Source organism: Anoplopoma fimbria, chromosome 3 (genome assembly GCF_027596085.1).
Source record: "Anoplopoma fimbria isolate UVic2021 breed Golden Eagle Sablefish chromosome 3, Afim_UVic_2022, whole genome shotgun sequence".
NCBI lineage: Eukaryota > Metazoa > Chordata > Actinopteri > Perciformes > Anoplopomatidae > Anoplopoma > Anoplopoma fimbria.
The window spans coordinates 24,853,520-24,872,048 of NC_072451.1; the positions used below are offsets into that span (position 1 = coordinate 24,853,520).

Below are 18,529 nucleotides of genomic sequence, written 5' to 3' on the forward strand. Positions count from 1 at the left end.
GCAGGTGGGTTTTATACTAGTTTTATGCTCATTAAGTTCAGGTGTCCCGTTTTAAGTAGATGTCACTGTGTTTGTAGGTCACACAAATAAAGATGAGTTAGTGGCTGGTGTAATGGCGTCATGGACACATAGTGTAATAATAGGGCTATTATGATAATGAGAAAGTAAATATTTGATAATGGTGTGGACATGAGGTAGAGCTTGTCCCGTAACCACAAGGTTGGTGGTTCAAACCCCTCTACAGTCAACATGCCGAGGTGTCCTTGAGCAAGACACCTAACCCCAAGTTGCTCCCCGGGCGCTTCATTGCAGCCCACTGCTCCTCCGGGATGGGTTAAATGCAGAGAAATAATTTCCCCGTTGTGGGACTAATAAAGGATTGATTATTATTATTATTATTATTATTATTATGAGTCATTTCAGTAGTAGCACAGAAAAAATGTTACTCATTTCTGGGAAGCTTTTAATAATGTTAATAATAACCTGAAATATTACAGCCTACAGTCTGTAATTGTTTTTATTAGAAAATGGACATGATGACATTCTGTACAAAACGTTGTAGTGCTTTGCAGATTGCATCATTTATGAATGGTGAGTGATAGACAGAACAGGGTGGAGCTACGGGAGGAACAGACGTCTGTGATTGGACGTTACAGGAAGACCGGACTCGGCGCTGTCGCTGATTGGCTGTTCTTTCGAAGGGGCGGAGCTTACACTGACAGGGCTGGGGTGTTTTACGCTCGGTGGAGTAGTGCTGCGTCTGTCAAATGTCCAAAGCTGATTCACACTGTCCTCTGAGGGATGAGGAGTTAGACTGAAAACAGAAATCACCTAAACTCAGTCGAGCGACCAGCATCTGGTTTAAATTTGGACCTTTCACAGCCTGATGGAGCAGCAGCAGGGGTTCTGTAGCTTCACCCCGGGTGAGTCTGCAGGCTGCCCGGCTGGGGTCTCCACCGGTCGGCCCACCATGCGTCTGTCTGTCGCCTCGACCACCGGCAGCCCGGTGGAGCTCACCGTCCCCCGGGGAGAGACAGTGGAGGAATTGAGGACACACATCTCCCACAAACTCAGGCTGCAAACAGACAGAATCGTCCTCCTGCACAGAGACAAGTGAGTCATGTAACACACATTGCTTCATCACAGCTCTTATTACATTACATTACAGTCATTTAGCAGACGCTTTTATCCAAAGCGACTTACAGTCAGTAGTATGTTACATATCATTCACCCATTCACACACTGATGACAGGCTACCATCAAGGTGCCACCATCAGACTCTAACTAACATTCATGCAACATCCAGTCCACACCGATGGCAAGCCTTCAGGAGCAACTTGGGGTTAAGTGTCTTGCCCAAGGACACATCGACTGCCAAAGCCGGGTATCGAACCACCGACCCTCTGATTGGAGAACTACCTTGCTCTCCACTACGCCACAGCCTCCCCCATCTTATATTCTTAAGTCAATATATGGTAACTATAAAATGTGTATGTGGCAGGCAGCTGACTGCAGGCAAACTGTTGGACCTGGGTGTAACAGATGGAAGCAAGCTGACCCTGGTCCCGGCCATTGAAGCTGGTTTAGTGGTAAGTAGGCCGATGCAGGCTCCACCAATACACACAGTGGTCATCATTACTTCATGATTACCTGTACGTTATTATGTTTGTGCCTCCTCTCCTGTAAAGTGGTGCATCATACTGGGCTGTTCCTGAGTAGCTACTGAATCAATCAAATGTACGACTGATTCCTTTTTGTTCATTTTCTAGTCATACAATTGTGATGATTCTCACACTGTGGATTGATAAGCATGAAGTAATGATGGATTACTTGTAAAAAATGTTTCCGTAAGGCTTAGATGATAATTAATGACAGGATCAATATTGATGCATTGCTAGTGCTGTAAAGAGTAATCCATCAATTTGGGTGATGCACCAGGGATAGGAAAGAGAAACATGGTAACTAATGATTATTCTTGATGAAATATTCATTCAGTGTGATCCACCACTTTACTTTAGAGGCATACAATGTGTAACTAATGAACAGGTAATCATGAAGTAATGATTCAGGTCTCTGAAACACCACTTTATTCAAGGGCGAGCATAGAAACTTAAAGGGGAGTTATAATGACATAATGATTTGTAATTTGTTAATTGCTGTTTACAACATTATTCAGAAGTAAACAAGAATCATAAGTTAATGGCCATTGTAAGGATTCATGAACAATTAAATACATATTAGTTCATTAATATAATATTATACAGTCATTTCTCAATCAAGTTATCTGTTACTAAAATTTGATTAAGATATAACTAATGGTTTACTAGAAGATAGATCCTCATTCAATCTTCAATTGTTCTCTGGTAATGTTTTGTGATATTGTAAAGTGTTCCTGAAACACATTTCCATTCACATTTTTACACATTTAACCAGACTTCATGTTGAGATGTCATGTTGTGATATTTTTACTGCCACAGTGCTCCACTGCCAGAGCTGAGAGAACTATGATGGACGTCTTGGAAGGTTTAACAGAAGTCCAGGTAAATTTAATGTCTTTTTGGCTCTATGCTGTAAATAAATAGACACAATCTTGCTTTTTAAGAATTCAAACTATGCACTGGTGTGTTTTCCACTTATTTTCATGCACAAATCTCACTGTTGTCCTGTGAAACCATGCATCTCCAAAACCTCATCTTTTTTTGCATTGTGAACTGACAATGCTTTCTTTCAGATAATCCTTTGGGGATTAAAATAGTAACTTTCTCAAGGAGCATGAGAGTTTTTCAAAAAGAAATCACCAAATAGGGAGTGCATGGTTATCATTGGACAGCAATGTATATGTATGATTCAGTGTCATGAGAAGAAACGCCCAACATTCTTGTTTTGATGTTTTCTGGAAAATAATAATCATAAACATACTAACTTCATTGCGTCATGTCCTTCACAAAGGTAATGCAGACTTCATTGATGACTGACAGTTATACACACACACTGAAACACACACACATGTACAGCTTTGACCTAAAGTTTATTTAAAGTTATAATCCTCAAGATTTTGATGAAATCAAACCTACTTTTGGGGCATTTTGTCTGCAATAACCATTAATTGACCAACAGTATTTACACTCAATAATTACTGTATCCCTCTATATAGCACTTGTCATGGTTACTGGCTGGGTTTGCCACAGGAAACATTGCATGCACATAATACAATACATCCATGATGACTTTTATCTTAAAATAATGTGAGTTTATGAGGCTGCAGCTATTCCGTTGTATCCCTGACAAATAAGATTCTCAATTAATGTTTGCTGAAATATTGTAAACCACACTTGCTATTACCATGGTAACCATGAGTGTCAACAAATTGAACTCTGATGTGTGTCTTTCCTGTCTATCCTGCAGATCAATGACTTCCTGTCAGGGCGCTCTCCTCTGACCATTAACCTGGGAATTGGTGCCCACATGATGTATGTGCAGCTCCAACTGTCCGCACAGAACGTGGCGGAGCTGCAGCACCACAGGGACTTTAGAGCTGGAAGCAGCAGCGACCTTCAGGCCGGCCTGCCCACTGCTGCCAGGATGAGCCATCCTGACTATTCTAACAAAACCACAGGATCCACCTCCCAAACCTCTACTCGAGCCCCAGACTCTTCTGACTCCACATCCTTGATGCAATTGAGTGCTCAAAGACCCAGAACTTCCTTAAACTCAACAGCTCCGAGCCTCCACTCACTCACCACTGCCCCTCCACATCAGTCCTGTCCGTCCCACTCTACACACACATCCTCTCCTGGTCTTTCAACCCCTTCTTTGCCTTCTGGTTGTCCACATCCCAGCAGTCCACTGCCAGCAGCCACACCAGTCTGTTCACCTGCTCCCACCGGCTCCATACCTGGACCCCAGAACCCAACGCCAGCTTCAACCCTCAAAGAGGTTAGGCTTACATATTCTACTGCAAAACTATATCCAAATCACAATGCATTGTCATGGTTTCACCTATGTATTATTGGCATGTTTTTGTAACATAACAAGTCAGTTAGGAGTTAAAAAAAGTTCTACTAGTTTTTATTCCTCATAGCGTGTGGTTAAAAACATATTTATTTCCCTCTCGTTTTACAGAGTCATGTTCATGCCTCACGCACTGCAGAGCTGAGCAAGCAGCCAGGGGCAGTCATAGAAAGTTTTGTGAGCCCCTCACCAGGGGTCTTGTCCGGGACTTTTTCTGGTAAGTGTGTCAGCAGCTAAAAGCCTAAAAATGACACAATACAATAGTTTTTAATTAGTTTAATCCAGATAGACAGACCAAGTTCTTTATTAATCCCAAAGGAAAATTGCAGTGTTGCTGCAAGTCTAGTAGATAATATTATATGCTTTACTGCAAGTGTAGGATTGTCCTTGGATATTAAAACAGAATGAACTGCACAGAGGGGCTGTTCTTTAACAGCTTTCTAGTGTTTTTTGGGGGCTGCAACTAACAATTATATTCATTAATGATTAATCTGATGATCATTTTCTCCATCATCATTTTGTTTATACAATGCCAGAAAATCTTTGGCATAGCCCAAGGAGACGTGTTTAAATTGCTTGTTTTAATCGACCATCGATCCAAACCCAAAGATATTCAGTTCTTGAAAGAGAAAACCAGCAAATCCTTACATTTCAGCAGCTGGATCCAGTGTAGCCTGAGATTGTTCTTTGGTAAACGACTAAAACGATTAATTGATTATCAATTATTATAGTAGTGGCTTTTACTTAACTTAGTTTTTGTTTTTTTTATTGTTTCCCTAATTTCTACTGTCTCAGTTTGCTTCTAGTTCTTCTTTTTCATCAACTATCACCCACCTCTCCCTCTCTCATGTCCCCTGATCACTTCTTATCCCATCAGGCACCTTGGCCCCTAGCAGTCAGAGTGGCTTCAGCCATCCTCGGCGTGGCATTGGCATCATTCTCCAGATCTTCACAGACCTCCTCAGAGCTACCTACCACCACCAGGGGGCTCAACCTGCCCCTCCTCCTCCCCACTGTCCTGATTCGAACCCTCCAGCCAGCCTGCTGCTCACAGCGGAGGAGGGGCCAAGCAAAGCAAAGAGCAAAACACTGGTGGCCCAGAGGGCAGAACACTTGAGTAAAACTCCAGGTGAACACATTATATCACTCATTTGAACACTGCGGAGTTGGTGGAGAATGCATTCATAATACATTCCTGATGCATTGGCTCTCAATAAAGCTCCAGTTGGGTTAATGACACTGACCAAACATTTAGTGCCGTAATAAAAGGCCATATTTTTTCACACTTCACTGGGTGAGAAGTGAAGACTGGTAACCCTAAATTCATGAGTCTTAGTCAATGCCTTCTACTCTACGTCCTTCCATTTAATACCGCTGGCATGTGTGTCCGTTACTTATTATGTACTGCGTTTCCCATGTGTACATGCACGACAAATTAGTCTGTGCCCCGTTTGTTAAATATTTGAATATAATGTAGGACTACTGATTCCCACCTTTATCCTTAAATATTGGCGTTGGGACACCGTGTAGCAGTTCTAACAAATTGTTCTTCCTCCCTTTCCCTGTAGGTGAGGAGAGTCAAATGAACTGCTCACAAACACAGGAAAACCAAACATTACACTGTAAGCTAGAGCGTCTGCAGTTTTTGATGCATCAGAGGCGTCTTCGCAGGCGGACTCGGAGGAACTCACGAACGTCTCGCCCGTACCAGCATCATCACCATCGTCCCTAGTCTCCTGCATGGGAGAGATCCAATCACTGTGATAGCAGAGGCTGCTTTCTGGTGACTAGAAGGAACCAGCTTAGCAACCAATGCATACTACTGAACTCATGGAACAGGTGAAAGAGCAGCAGAGTGAACTCAAATGCTTTGGTGCTATTTTGACACTATAAGCATTCCTGAAGAATGTAACCCCGGGAAGGTCTGAGGAGTGTGATTCATGTGGCTGTCTCTGTGCTGAAAATGTTATTTCATCTTAGTCTGTGAGGGAAAACGGCTCACATTGTTATGTCCCATATGCCACAAAAGGTTCCAATGTGCATTTTCATGTAATACATCTTGGTGTTTTGTACAAAGACCTTTCACCGTATGTTTCTTTATGTACTAAAATGCCTTAAATGTACATGTCTTGAATGTAAACTATGTCTTGTTCTGTGCTGAGGATGTTCATATAAAATGTTTCAATATTAATAATATTACACACAAGGAAGGCAAAAAAGAATAAAGGGAACATAAAGAAACCTTGGGATATTTCCGTGCCCTTTTTTAGACTTGGAACACATTGCTGCCTTCATCTGTCTCTTAATTGATACCTTTTTTTCATCCAGACATTGGCATCATTTTTTACGTGAATTTCCTTAAGTTTAAGCATGACATGTGATATTGAACTGTGAGGAGACGGATTAATGAGGGCAAGGCTGAAGTAAAAGGCTTGATTTGGACTAATTGAGTGCTTTTTGAGGCTGCAGCTACAGACGTTAATGAGATCACAGATACTGTGACGTCTTGTTCAAGGCCAAGAATGGGGGCCTAGATAAGTGGGGAATCCTGAACACCCAAGCCAGAGACATACTGACAAAGGAAAACAGAATAACAAAGAGAAGCTACCCTGAAAATTTGTTCAGCCAGCGACCCTGCAGGACATCAACAGCCACAGGAAACCATCCCCCCACACTGTGAAGAACCATCAACTGGCTGACGACCTGAATGTGATTGACTGTATTGATAAGCCAACATTCACACCCATCACCCGCTCCGATTCATACATACATCACACAACCACCTGAAAGCAACTGCACCTCTGTAATATGGAATCATATAACACAAACAACTGTAGTTTTATGCATTATATATATATATATATATATATATATATATATATATATATATATATATATATATATATATATATATATATATATATATATATATATATAGAGAGAGAGAGAGAGAGAGAGAGAGTCATCAATACATCACACAACCACTTGAAACTCATGCCAGGTCCTCCCCACTGTACCCCCCACCAGCAAACAGGATCTGTGCTCCCTTTACACCAACAACTGCACCTCAGTTATATGAAATCCATTTACAGCAACAACTATATATATATATATATTTATATAACAATGCCAGAAAATCTTTAAATGTCCATTATGATTTGGCATAGCCCGTGGAGACGTGTTTATATTGCTTGTTTTAATCGACCATCGGTTGCAACCCAAAATATTCAGTTCTTGAAAGAGAAAACCAGCAAATCCTTACATTTGAGCAGCTGGATCCAGTGTACTCTGGGATTTTTGTTTGGAAAAGACTAAAACGATTAATTGATAATTGATTATTATAGTAGAGGCTTTTACTTTACTTAGGTCTACTGTTTTTTTATTTATTGTTGCCCTAATGTCTACTGTCTCAGTTTATATATCTATATGGCAACATGCCGAGGTGTCCTTGAGCAAGACACCTAACCCCAAGTTGCTCCCCGGGCGCTTCATTGCAGCCCACTGCTCCTCCAGGATGGGTCAAATGCAGAGAAATAATTTCCCCATTGTGGGACTAATAAAGGATTGATTATTATTATTATTATTATTATATAAATACACACACACAACGGGAATAAAGGGTGTGGGGTCAGTGTGGAGGGGGCCTGGCAGGGGTTTCAGGTGGTTGTGTGATGTATTTATGAATTTACATATAAATATAAAAAAAAAACATGTAGCTATATATATAACCATATATATAACTTATATATATGGTTATATATATAGCTACATGTTTTAAAAATATATTTATATGTAAATTCATCACACACTCAGGTGGTTGTGTGATGTATTTATGAATTTACATATAATATATATAAAAAAAACATGTAGCTATATATATAACCATATATATAAGTTATATATATAACCATATATATAAGTTATATACCATATATATAACTTATATATATGGTTATATATATAGCTACATGTTTTTTTTTATACATATAAATATATAAAAAAAACATGTAGCTATATATATAACCATATATATAACTTATATATATGGTTATATATATAGCTACATGTTTTTTTTAAATATATTTATATGTAAATTCATCACACACTCAGGTGGTTGTGTGATGTATTTATGAATTTACATATAAATATATAAAAAAAAACATGTAGCTATATATATAACCATATATATAAGTTATATATATAACCATATATATAAGTTATATACCATATATATAACTTATATATATGTTTATATATATAGCTACATTTTTTTTTATACATATAAATATATATAAAAAAAAAAAACATGTAGCTATATATATATAACCATATATATATAAGTTATATATATGGTTATATATATAGCTACATGTTTTTTTTTTCTACTCTGATGTACTCTGATTTAAACAACAATGTGTGTTATATAATATAACACACATTGTTGTTTAAATCAGAGTACCTACCCTCACAGAGAGACGCCACATCCTCCGGTCCAGTAGGTGGCGGTGTGCGTCGACACGCTACCAACAATAGAGCGACAGAAGAAGAAGCGACTGTAAAGCGGACCGCTCCTTCTTCAGCCTCTCATTCGACCTGCAGCCTCGCTATTCGTCAGTCGGACGCACATTAAGTGAGAGTAAGTGCTATTTATACGATTTTATTTCTATATATTTTCACGGTGGAACACTAATCACGTACACCTGCATTTACAAGGCATGTTTGCTTTTTATCTCGACTTTTAATTATCGTGTTATACGCTTTTAAAAAGTGAGATATGTGAGCTGTTGTTGTTTTTTTTATCATTATTATATGTATTTTTATAAACATATTACACAACAAATGCTTTAATTGTGTTGCTATTAATGTGCCTGTGTCGTAGTATATGTGTTCCTCTTATGTAACGATGATTTATTGGCACTAAGCCGTGTGTGCAGCTACAATGTCGGGCATTGAAACCGGAGTGAAGCTTCAGCTCGGTGCTTCAAAATGGCGCCGACCCGATGGAGGCTGTCCGATAATCCGCTAACATAACGGGACCACGTTTATAGGCCTGAGGCCCTGCTCACTGCGCCGCTAGGCCTCCAACTGCGGGGGATTCAAGTCGTTGTTGTTGTTGTTTTTTTTGCACAGAATAATTTCCATTAAGATTATTTTATATTTATGTATTTTATATTTTAAAAAATGGTTTAAATCTATATTAAACGATACGCAGATCATAGTGGCAGGTGACCTACTTCTTTCGTTCTGCGCAGATCCAAATGTTTTGTTCGTGTTTGTGATTGCTTGGCTGTGTTTGTGTTTTAATCTCAGCTCCACCATGTCGGACGAGGGTAAACTGTTCATCGGAGGACTGAGCTTTGAGACCAACGAGGAGTCTCTGGCTGCGGCCTTCGGCAAATATGGAACCATCGAAAAAGGTAAAAGCCTTTTATTTGTTGATACAAGATATATATATATATGTGTGTATGTGCTGACGATATTTTTGCTTTTGGAGATTATGAAATATATATTTTTCCTCCTCCCCCCGCCCCCCTACAGTGGATGTGATCAGAGACAAAGAGACGGGGAAATCTCGCGGCTTTGGCTTTGTGAAATACGACAATTCAGAAGATGCCAAAGACGCACTGGAGGGCATGAACGGCAAGGTAAACACAACCCTGCAGCATTTTTTTTAAATTATTTTTCTCCTACTGATTTTGTTGGCTAAATTTTAACAATTTTCCCCAAACATCTCAATTTACCTTGCAATGTACAAAAGTGTAAAGCCTTGGCATTTTGAAGTCATTTAGGATTTAAATTAAATTTTTATGTTTTTCCCCCCCCAGACTCTAGATGGACGGTCAATTCGTGTGGATGAAGCAGGAAAGGGAGGACGTACCAGGGGAACTTTCAACTCTGGTGCCCAAAGAGGAACGCGTGGTGGTGGATTCAGCGGGCGTGGTCGAGGTGGAAGAGCTTACTCCAGAGGTGGACACTAGCTGTCTGCGACTAATTGTCATGTGCTCTGTTTACAACGCCATGCTTCCTGTCCTGTTGGTCAATGATGTCTTTGTCTTTTCTCAGGTGGATACGGTGGTGACAGGAGCTACAGTGACAGGAGTTACAGCGACAGAAGCTTCCATTCTGAAGGGAGGTTTGGTGGCAGCCAGTACAGGAACAGCGGAGGTGGAGGAGGCGGTAGCGGCGGCGGATACTCAAGCTACAGAGACAACAGGTAAAATGTTGTAAATTACAGATGAGACTCACTGATGCTGTTGCATGCACAATTTAATGTGATGCAACTATACTGACCATTGTTTGCTATGTTTCCAGGGGTCAGGGTGGATATAGCGACCGCGGTCCATCCTACCGTGATGGATACGACAGCTATGGTAAGCATATGATACGCATTTGTACTGTGTATGTAGACCTATGTTGGGGCTGTCATCAAATTTTAAAGATACCTTCAACCTGCCATAATATTAATCATAAAAGTTTATAGTCTGTCACACACTAAGCATTCATTAAACATTAACTAATATGACTCCAAAGCACCATCACACCAAGGGTTATCGAACACTAAAACTGCACAGCCCCAACATATGAAGGCTTGTATAATGTGTGTCCCTCAGTTTTGTACCTGAGCCCAACTTGATGCCTCGCTGCGGTTGCCAAATTTTGCTAGCCCCCACCTTCCTTCCACAGTCCCACTCTGATACAGATGCTGGCAAACAATTTGAATCACCTAGCAAATGATACATGTTCTGACATTGCTCAGCGAATGGAGCTGAAAAACTGAGGGAGGGTTAAAAGGACTGTCTGGTGGGATTGAGGGGATGTTGTGAAACTCGAGTGTTGGAACTTTCAGTGTCTTTACCTGTGTGCCCACTTCTTATCCTCAGCTGCAAACGAGTAAACATCTCCCTGATTCAAGATCATCACTTGGCTGGCTGTATTTCAAAGATGCGCTCCTCAAGAAAAATGTCCACGTGTTATTGCTGACCTTAGTTTTGTAGTTCTGTTGTAGTAGCTCAAGCATCTTAAAAAAAATGTAGCCATGAGTTTTGGTCATTCCTTAACAAACCATGTTACAAATTACAGTTCCAGACTCTTACCTTGCTTGATTGGGCATCTTAATTCCTCAAAGGTCGTTTATTAACTAAAAGGCATCTGTGTAATCTGAACAGTACTGTAATTCCCAATTTTTGCGGACCGAACAACTGCTCTCCACATGGCCACTACCATCGCTATAGACTTTGTCCAGCACGTAAAGTGTTTCCTGATTTTGATTCCTTAGTTTTTTCCTTCTTTTTATATTGAAATATCCGATGGGCTTGTTCGTTTTCCTTTACTTTTTTCCTCGCTCAGTCTCAGTGGCTGACCTACCTCTTGCCAGGTTTTAAAGCGATTGAGGAAAGAAATCCGAATTACTCCTAAACAGACTTTTGGGGGATTTTATGCTAAATTTCTTTTACTATTAAAAAAAAAAAAACTTAGTCTAGCTGAGGCTCCTGTGTTCAAAGAGTGAATTCCTTTCAGACTGGTGAACTACACAACCGAAGTGGCCGGCTGTCATGAAGTTGCAAATTGCAGCATGCTACAGTCTGTCCAAGGTATCTTTTGTGCTCTGCTCCACATCTGCATTTTAAATGTGCTGTAAAATGGACTAATCTTGTTTAAGTGATCGAAAAATGTAACTTCGTTTCCCCAAAGTAATATCTCAACCGGGAACAGTTTTGTACTTTATGTTCTTTGTATGATCAACATTTTTTTTCTTTGTCAGTTTGGCTTCATGGAGCCTATTAAACAGACTGTGGAAAATAATCTTGATTCTTTTGCCTTTTAAAAGTACCGCATGGGGAATTTAGTTGAGAGCTCTAGGCCCATGTTACTGTAAGGCTGCGTTAGAAAAATTACAGCTCGTAGCACCGAAATTACATCCGCGTTCTTTGGAGAGCAATTATCTGAAAAACAATGGCGGATTAATCTCTAATTGGGTTTACTGTAAAAATTCGACAGGCTATCTGGTTGCCTAAAACGTAATGGTTTTTGGCCCAGTCAAAAAAAGCGGTCAGTTTTGTTAGGCAACCTTATAGTCGATTGAGATCAACCTCTAGTGAGGTTTGAATACTGAACCCCTAAAGTTGGAAAATGGGTGATGCTGGGAAATCATCAGCTGGTCATGTTAACACTTCATTACGTTCAAGAGGTCAGCCACATCAAAAACCTACAAGTCCTTGGAGAGTGAAGTGTTGCGCCTTCCAACAAGTGCTCATCAGAGATGAAAGCTGCTCTCTTGCCTAGGTCAAATGTGGAGAAAGTAGGCCAATGCACGTGAGGTAAAAATCTACTTTTGCTTTGCTCACATCCTTCAAACTCAGTTCTCATTGTTTCCATGAATACCTTCAAGTTAGTCGTTGTTTTTAGTCCTCTGCTTCAGATGTCGCCTACAACATGCCATGGCCTCTTCCCCGATTTGGAAAAGTTCATTGAGAAAATGTTTCTAAGAAGCTCCTCTGGATTGTAGTGCTCATCCTCCCGAGTCCACCAAAAAAGCATTGGCCTCTTAAGTCATGGGTAGTATTGTGCTCAGTCCACTTCTGTTCACTGCACTAGTCCTCAAATTTGCTCCAGTAATGCCCCGCAGCAGTCCTAATTGACGTCTAAGGTGTCTAGACTGTATTTTGTTGTACCCTTACATTTGAATAAGTGGTGAGTTTCAGACTCTAATAGGGTTGCATGCATTTTGTGATTTGACTTGTGTCAAATGTTAATTGCCCAGCCTAATCCATGTCTTTATCTTTTTTCTTTAGGGAACTGACTCAGTGGAGCCTAAAAGTTGAAGTATCTCGCTAAAGATGACGGTGATCAATGCAGATTCAGTTATCAGGTGCAGTACAACAGTTGAGCCCTCATGTTGTGTTACTGATTTAGTCAAAATTTGACTGACAATGTCTTACTGCCTTGTTTCAGGCTCAATGCGCAACAGCCATGGTGCGATGGCGCAGCTGTGAGCAGAGGCTACATGGGAGGAACCGGCCAGGATCCTACCGACTGAAATGTCGGCCGGCCAGGATCCTACCGACTGAAATGTCGGCCGGCCAGAAGGACACGTTTCTCAACTGTAATGGGTGGTGGTCACGAGTATTGGAGGAAAGACAAACGACAAGATGACAGCTGTACACCCTAGTTGTACTTTTTCTTTTTTTTGTCTGAATATAGAACTGTTATGATGATTTCAATGCAAATTCATTTAACAAGTCACAAGTATTACAGTATTCTGCTGTTCTTGTATTAATATTCCAAAAATAAAATTTTGGCAAACTACTTCTGTTCTAGTACTCATTTTTTGTATTTGGATGGGGAACATTGACAACACTTTAATGTTCGATTATTGGGTTTACAAAGTGATTTAAGGTGGGAGCAAATCACCTCAAGGAACATTGTGCGTTCAGGTCTTAATGGAGTACTCGAAGGAAAATTTAAACTATGCTTGGTATTCATATTATTACCCTCAAGTATTTTCTTGCTAAAAGCTCTAAATTGTCCCTGCCAAGATGGATACATAGATATAGGAGACTGAGGTCCTTTTGACTCTGGTGGCATCAGCCATCTTCTATAGAATATCCTGCTGTGGCGGCAGCATCTCGACAGACAGGAAGGGACTTGATAAACTTGTCAGGCTAGCAGTGTCCTGGGACGGCTAAGCTGTCAGACTGCACAACCACCTCTGCTCCCAGTAGACCACATATCCCTAAAAATGTAACTCGCTGTACACGTCATTTAATGTTCTTTTACTTATTCTTTACTGTGTTATCACTTATTTAGGATTGTGTTTTTTTTTACTTTGTATCTTCTCTGCTGCTGTAATCCTACAAATTTCCCTGCTGCGGAACTATCAAAGGATTATTTTATCATCTACTTTAGGGGTAGCTTAATTAATAATGGGCCATAACTTTCTAATGTTTTCTTCATATGAATTGTAATAAAGCATACAATGTAAAACTAAGTTCAACTACCTCCCAGTTACAATAGATTTTGCACCACTAGGAAGTACATGCAGTGAAATTCAATCCAAACAGAAAAAATATCAAACAAACCAGGATTAGGTACAGAAAAAACACTTTAATATAGAACATTTACAAGCTGAATTGAGCTCAGGCTCAGGTCCACGCGGTGCTGGCTGTGGATGAGGTTGATCTCAGGACGCTGGACATCTGGTGGTGCTCACACGTACGACATGAAACCGAAACGCTTGTGCAAGAGCTCTTCACGAGGCCGGAGGTTGAAAAGCTCCTCTGACAGAGGGGCGACCCAGCGGTCTGTGTGGAAGACGCTCTCACCAACCTGCAAGAACATTAACAGGAAAAACAGTTTTTATAAATACAAAGACACTGATGCTCACCTGGATCAAATGATGATCAACATGGATTATTAATAAATGTCTCTTGTGTTTAAACATCTTAATCATGTTCCCAATATCTGATGCAAATATTCACTAGTGAACTAAAATGAATTGCTGAAATGTTTGTAACCTGCTGAACCAACACTCATCCATAAATGGGTCAAAAAAGATCTTAGAATCAGTGTTTATTGGTCATAAAACACTGGATATGTCTTTGGCAGAAAATCATTATTTTGAATCCATGAAAAAAACGCATTTTAAACGCATTTTAAAATAGAATAAATTAATAACATTTATGAACAGAACAGAGCATTAATATCGTTTTGCATAAAACTACCGTAGCTGCTACTTAGTTATGTCTGAATACATCCAAAACTACAGTAATGTTAGCTGGCTATAAAGGTTATAAATGGCTTTATGGTTATAAATAAACTTGCACTGTCATTGGTGGAAGTGCTTTTACTGTTTTCTTGCACACTCATCTTGGTTAAAGCAACAGTCACTTAAAACTAAAAACAGGATTAAGTCCTATTTGATCACTGAATAAACTGCTATTTTAACGTTTGATGTAATTTGCTGATTGTGTTAAGTCTGTTCGTTTTCTAAATGAATCCATATGCTGCTGTCTTGGACAAGGACTCCCTTTTAAAATAGATTTTTTAATCTCAATGGGTGAATATCTTGGTAAAAAAATATATATAGTTTTTGATGCTCAGGTGTTTTACCTTCCATCCAGGAACGTCCTTCATGAGAACGGCCTCCTCTTCTAGATTTTCCCTCAGCATCCGTAAGGACCTGAGCGGAGGGAGAATTCAACCATTACATAAACACTAGCATGAAGGGGGTTACGGTATATGGTGTTACGGTGTGTATGAGTTTTTTCGTTGTTGTCACCTTCGGTCTTGTTCGGCCTGCAGCAGAGGCATCAGAGCTATCCTGGCTTCCATCTCCTCAATCTGCAGGCGTCTTTATTGCACAAACACATCACCACTAGTTCCAGCCATATTGTGAAATATTATCAATTGTGAACAACAGTTAAACCCAAAGTATAATTGACAGAATAATCTGACCTCCTCTCTCTGTTCCAGCTAAAAAGCCTCCAGTAACCAAACACCATGATGCCAATGCCGATACCAAACATGCTGTATCCTGTTGATTAAAGAAGTGATTAGTGAGGGTTTAAGGCAACATTGTATACAACCACAGATTACTAATGTAGGGATTTGAGTTATCCCAACCACAATATCAAGTTTCATGTGAGTGCTAGGGACAACAATTATTTTTTATAAATTGGTCCAGTTTCCAATCTATTTGATGAAAGTTAATGACATTCAACCAATGTGTTGATGGTTGTCACTTTCTGAATAAAAGTACAACAGCCAATGGTTACATCTCAACATGTGTGAGGATTTGCCTGAATCTAAGTCTGCTCTTTCAAATCTATGCTCTCTAATATGTTGACCTGCAGAGACTGGATATTTCCCACAGATTTCCCCCTGCGTGAGAGAGATGTATCGTAGGAGTTGCTTTTCATGAACCATTGTTGACTAACCAGGAAATAAACATGTTGATGGTTTCGCTTCTCTGTCACATTCCTTTTGTCTGTACCTTATAAAAAGATCACAAACGGATAAGTGAGCCACCAGGCTGCGGTTGAGAAGCCAAGGACGAGAGAGAATGACAAAGTAGGTGGTTAGAGTCGATGCCTGTTCAAAACGAAACTAGTCTTAACTAAATACTCTTGTTGTCTGTTTGATATTTGCATCAAGTCGATCTGACATCTGTCTCTACTTTTATACAGCAGTTTGGAGTTGACTGTCAAATGTGATCGGCTGAGATTAACTTAATCACTTTTACACAAAACCTAACTGGACAATAAAGCTCATTTTGAATCAATCTTCGTTGCTGCCTTTCCTTCTGTCACAGTAACGTTGAGGAGAATGTCTAGCTTGTTTTGTTTATTTCATCCTGAAGGTGGGCACTGTATATATACACTGTATACATACACTGTATACATACACTGTATACAGTGTATATATACACTGTATACATACACTGTATATATACACTGTATACATACACTGTATATACACTGTATATATACACTGTATATATACACTGTATACATACACTGTATATATACACTGTATACATACACTGTATACATACACTGTATATATACACTGTATACATATTTAACTATTTGACTTTGGTGGGTCTTAATGATGCCTGATAGAAAAGGCAGCCAGTGTTGCAGACTACATTATATTCCTTTATATTCCTTTATTGATCCCCATGGGGAAATTCGAGTACATTGTATATGTAGCTACATTATATAATATAATACCTCAATCAGCTCACATTTCAAATGCATTCAGGTCCTATAATGTTAGCAGTGAACTGGCTGTACGGTACTTTTGAAGGCAACACTAGACCCGTTTAGTGGGTCTGCTCCTGAGCATAGTTAGCAGGTCGTGTGTGGATCCTGTCTGTGTGTAATGGAAGTACCTGAGAGTCCTCGTTTCGGCAGGTTTCTCTTATAGTCAAACGAAGCATAACCTCCCGCAGGAGGCATGTCCTGCTTCACCTTGGACGCCGCCATCTTGCTCCGTCTTCTCCAGCAACACACGCCGGTGACGTCACTGCAGGGAGGCTTCCTCTCTCTCTCGTCCGACAAGACCCTCTCTGGCTCTCTACCGCCCCCAGGCGTCTGGAGGACAACTCCACATTTTGGCTTTATTTAAGAGAACCAGCTTTTTGATTATTATTTTTTTTTTTTAATAAATGTATATAAGGCATTATTAACGTAATATTAAGAATACTGCAGCCAGTGTTTTTTTTTCTTGTTTCAGTTTCCATTCATAGTAAATTAGGTATTGCAATAATAGTTAATATAGTTGTTTTTTTTCTGTCTGTAAAAATATAAGTTATTGGTTTTTCTTGTTTTTATTGAATTTATAATAGTTGTTTTTTATTTTTATTTTTTTTTTATTTATATTTTATTTTTATTATTATATCCAAATTATATCCTGATCCTACAACCCGCTGCGGGACTAATAAAGGATTATCTTATCTTATCTTATCTTATTAAAGGAAGCATTGGTAATCTTGAGAAACCAGCAAGAGTTTGCCAAATTATATCCTGATCCTACAACCCAGAAACCTAACACATTGTTGCCAACGGTTTTCCAATGAAAGTAGCAAGCAGCCCTAGCTCCAAAAGTTACTAAATCCAGCAAGAAAGTCACCAAGTAGGAAACACTGAGAGCCCGTCCCTTCAGGTCCCCATCCAGAGACACTAGCCTGAATATAAGAAGGGACAACTGTGATGAGTGAACAGCAGGATATGTGGCAGTAGGTAGACAGGCAGCTAGACCGTCCATAATGAAATGATTGGATGGGCTTATTACAGTTCTGCCACAGCCATAGAAACCTTTTGTTTTTGTCAGAGCTTCTGATTCAATGATTCCTGTCAGGATGTAATGAGAATTTCAACAAAAACTATTAGAAATGTTGTTGTTTTTTGCCCTTAGAGAGACCCCATAGTTTTGGCTGAAGTGCATCTAGCCTGCACATTTAAGCATGAGGGGGCGTCTTTTCACCAGCGTTGTCTGAGGGGAGGCTGTGGATGCTAAAAATCAGCGGTGAGCATCAGTGAATCACTGGCTTATTGAAGGGATGAGGTCTATTCTTCACTAATACTTAAAATTCAAGTGCAAAAGTACTAGTAGAGCGCAGTCATAATTTGTAGAACATTTTTTTCTGAAATGTCAAGAACTGGACCTGAATCTAGCAACAACACTACTAAATACTAAATTGGTTAAATGAATTGTATTGTTTTGTCTTAATGCAGGCTCTTTGTAAAACATGTACTGTCTTTAGTGACAGATTACCTCAATGGTTTACATCTACGCAATGTCCTGTTATCAAAATCCTACTTAAGTAGAAGTACAAAAGTATTGCATGGGAGTACACATGTACACAAATGTCCCCGTCAGTTGTAATATTGCATTTCATATGTGAGCCTCGGCTACTGTCCTCAGCAGGCAGTTGGCTGACAATGATCCTAAGCCTGATTTAGCTCAGCTGGGTCTTTAAGGCTATAAAAGCTGGTCCCTTGGTTCATTGTCTCTT

General features: G+C 39.7%; 3 protein-coding genes across 5 annotated transcripts; 2 read left to right on the forward strand and 1 right to left on the reverse strand.

Moving 5' to 3' along the window:
• Positions 1–768: 768 nt before the first annotated feature.
• LOC129089154 (midnolin-like) lies at positions 769–6,239 on the forward strand. The gene is made up of 7 exons (XM_054596532.1): positions 769–1,113; positions 1,502–1,589; positions 2,478–2,540; positions 3,406–3,936; positions 4,123–4,228; positions 4,889–5,140; positions 5,580–6,239. Exons 1-7 carry the CDS (start codon positions 887–889, stop codon positions 5,741–5,743), a joined length of 1,431 nt encoding a protein of 476 aa, XP_054452507.1. The 5' UTR covers positions 769–886; the 3' UTR covers positions 5,744–6,239.
• Positions 6,240–8,559: 2,320 nt separating this feature from the next.
• cirbpa (cold inducible RNA binding protein a) lies at positions 8,560–13,316 on the forward strand. 3 transcript variants are annotated; one of them, XR_008531119.1, is made up of 8 exons: positions 8,560–8,647; positions 9,322–9,428; positions 9,550–9,656; positions 9,837–9,957; positions 10,075–10,225; positions 10,324–10,382; positions 12,804–12,880; positions 12,964–13,316. XR_008531119.1 is itself a non-coding variant. In XM_054596226.1 (7 exons), the coding sequence occupies exons 2-7, from the start codon at positions 9,329–9,331 to the stop codon at positions 10,904–10,906; spliced, it is 552 nt and encodes a 183-aa protein (XP_054452201.1). In that variant the 5' UTR covers positions 8,560–8,647; positions 9,322–9,328; the 3' UTR covers positions 10,907–11,814. The 3 variants fall into 3 exon arrangements, 2 of the variants coding, with proteins under 2 accessions (XP_054452201.1, XP_054452202.1); XM_054596226.1 differs by lacking the exons at positions 12,804–12,880; positions 12,964–13,316 and adding an exon at positions 10,893–11,814; XM_054596227.1 differs by lacking the exons at positions 12,804–12,880; positions 12,964–13,316 and adding an exon at positions 11,530–11,814.
• Positions 13,317–14,101: 785 nt separating this feature from the next.
• Positions 14,102–17,048, reverse strand: ndufa13 (NADH:ubiquinone oxidoreductase subunit A13). Its single transcript, XM_054596160.1, has 5 exons — positions 16,904–17,048; positions 15,466–15,544; positions 15,290–15,361; positions 15,121–15,190; positions 14,102–14,337 (listed from the first exon to the last, which is right to left on the reverse strand). Exons 1-5 carry the CDS (start codon positions 16,995–16,997, stop codon positions 14,218–14,220), a joined length of 435 nt encoding a protein of 144 aa, XP_054452135.1. The 5' UTR covers positions 16,998–17,048; the 3' UTR covers positions 14,102–14,217.
• Positions 17,049–18,529: the final 1,481 nt, after the last annotated feature.

Bases quoted from the DNA above. Each gene is read 5' to 3' on its own strand.
- cirbpa (XM_054596226.1), top strand. From the start codon at position 9,329: ATGTCGGACGAGGGTAAACTGTTCATCGGAGGACTGAGCTTTGAGACC. The intron at 9,958-10,074 runs GTGGAAGAGCTT...GTCTTTTCTCAG, and splicing joins ATTCAGCGGGCGTGGTCGAG to GTGGATACGGTGGTGACAGG. The intron at 10,226-10,323 runs GTAAAATGTTGT...CTATGTTTCCAG, and splicing joins TCAAGCTACAGAGACAACAG to GGGTCAGGGTGGATATAGCG.
- ndufa13 (XM_054596160.1), bottom strand. From the start codon at position 16,997: ATGGCGGCGTCCAAGGTGAAGCAGGACATGCCTCCTGCGGGAGGTTAT. The intron at 15,191-15,289 runs GTGACAACAACG...CCCTCCGCTCAG, and splicing joins CAGGCCGAACAAGACCGAAG to GTCCTTACGGATGCTGAGGG. The intron at 14,338-15,120 runs GTAAAACACCTG...ATGTTCTTGCAG, and splicing joins AGGACGTTCCTGGATGGAAG to GTTGGTGAGAGCGTCTTCCA.
- LOC129089154 (XM_054596532.1), top strand. From the start codon at position 887: ATGGAGCAGCAGCAGGGGTTCTGTAGCTTCACCCCGGGTGAGTCTGCA. The intron at 1,114-1,501 runs GTGAGTCATGTA...TGTATGTGGCAG, and splicing joins GTCCTCCTGCACAGAGACAA to GCAGCTGACTGCAGGCAAAC. The intron at 5,141-5,579 runs GTGAACACATTA...CTTTCCCTGTAG, and splicing joins ACACTTGAGTAAAACTCCAG to GTGAGGAGAGTCAAATGAAC.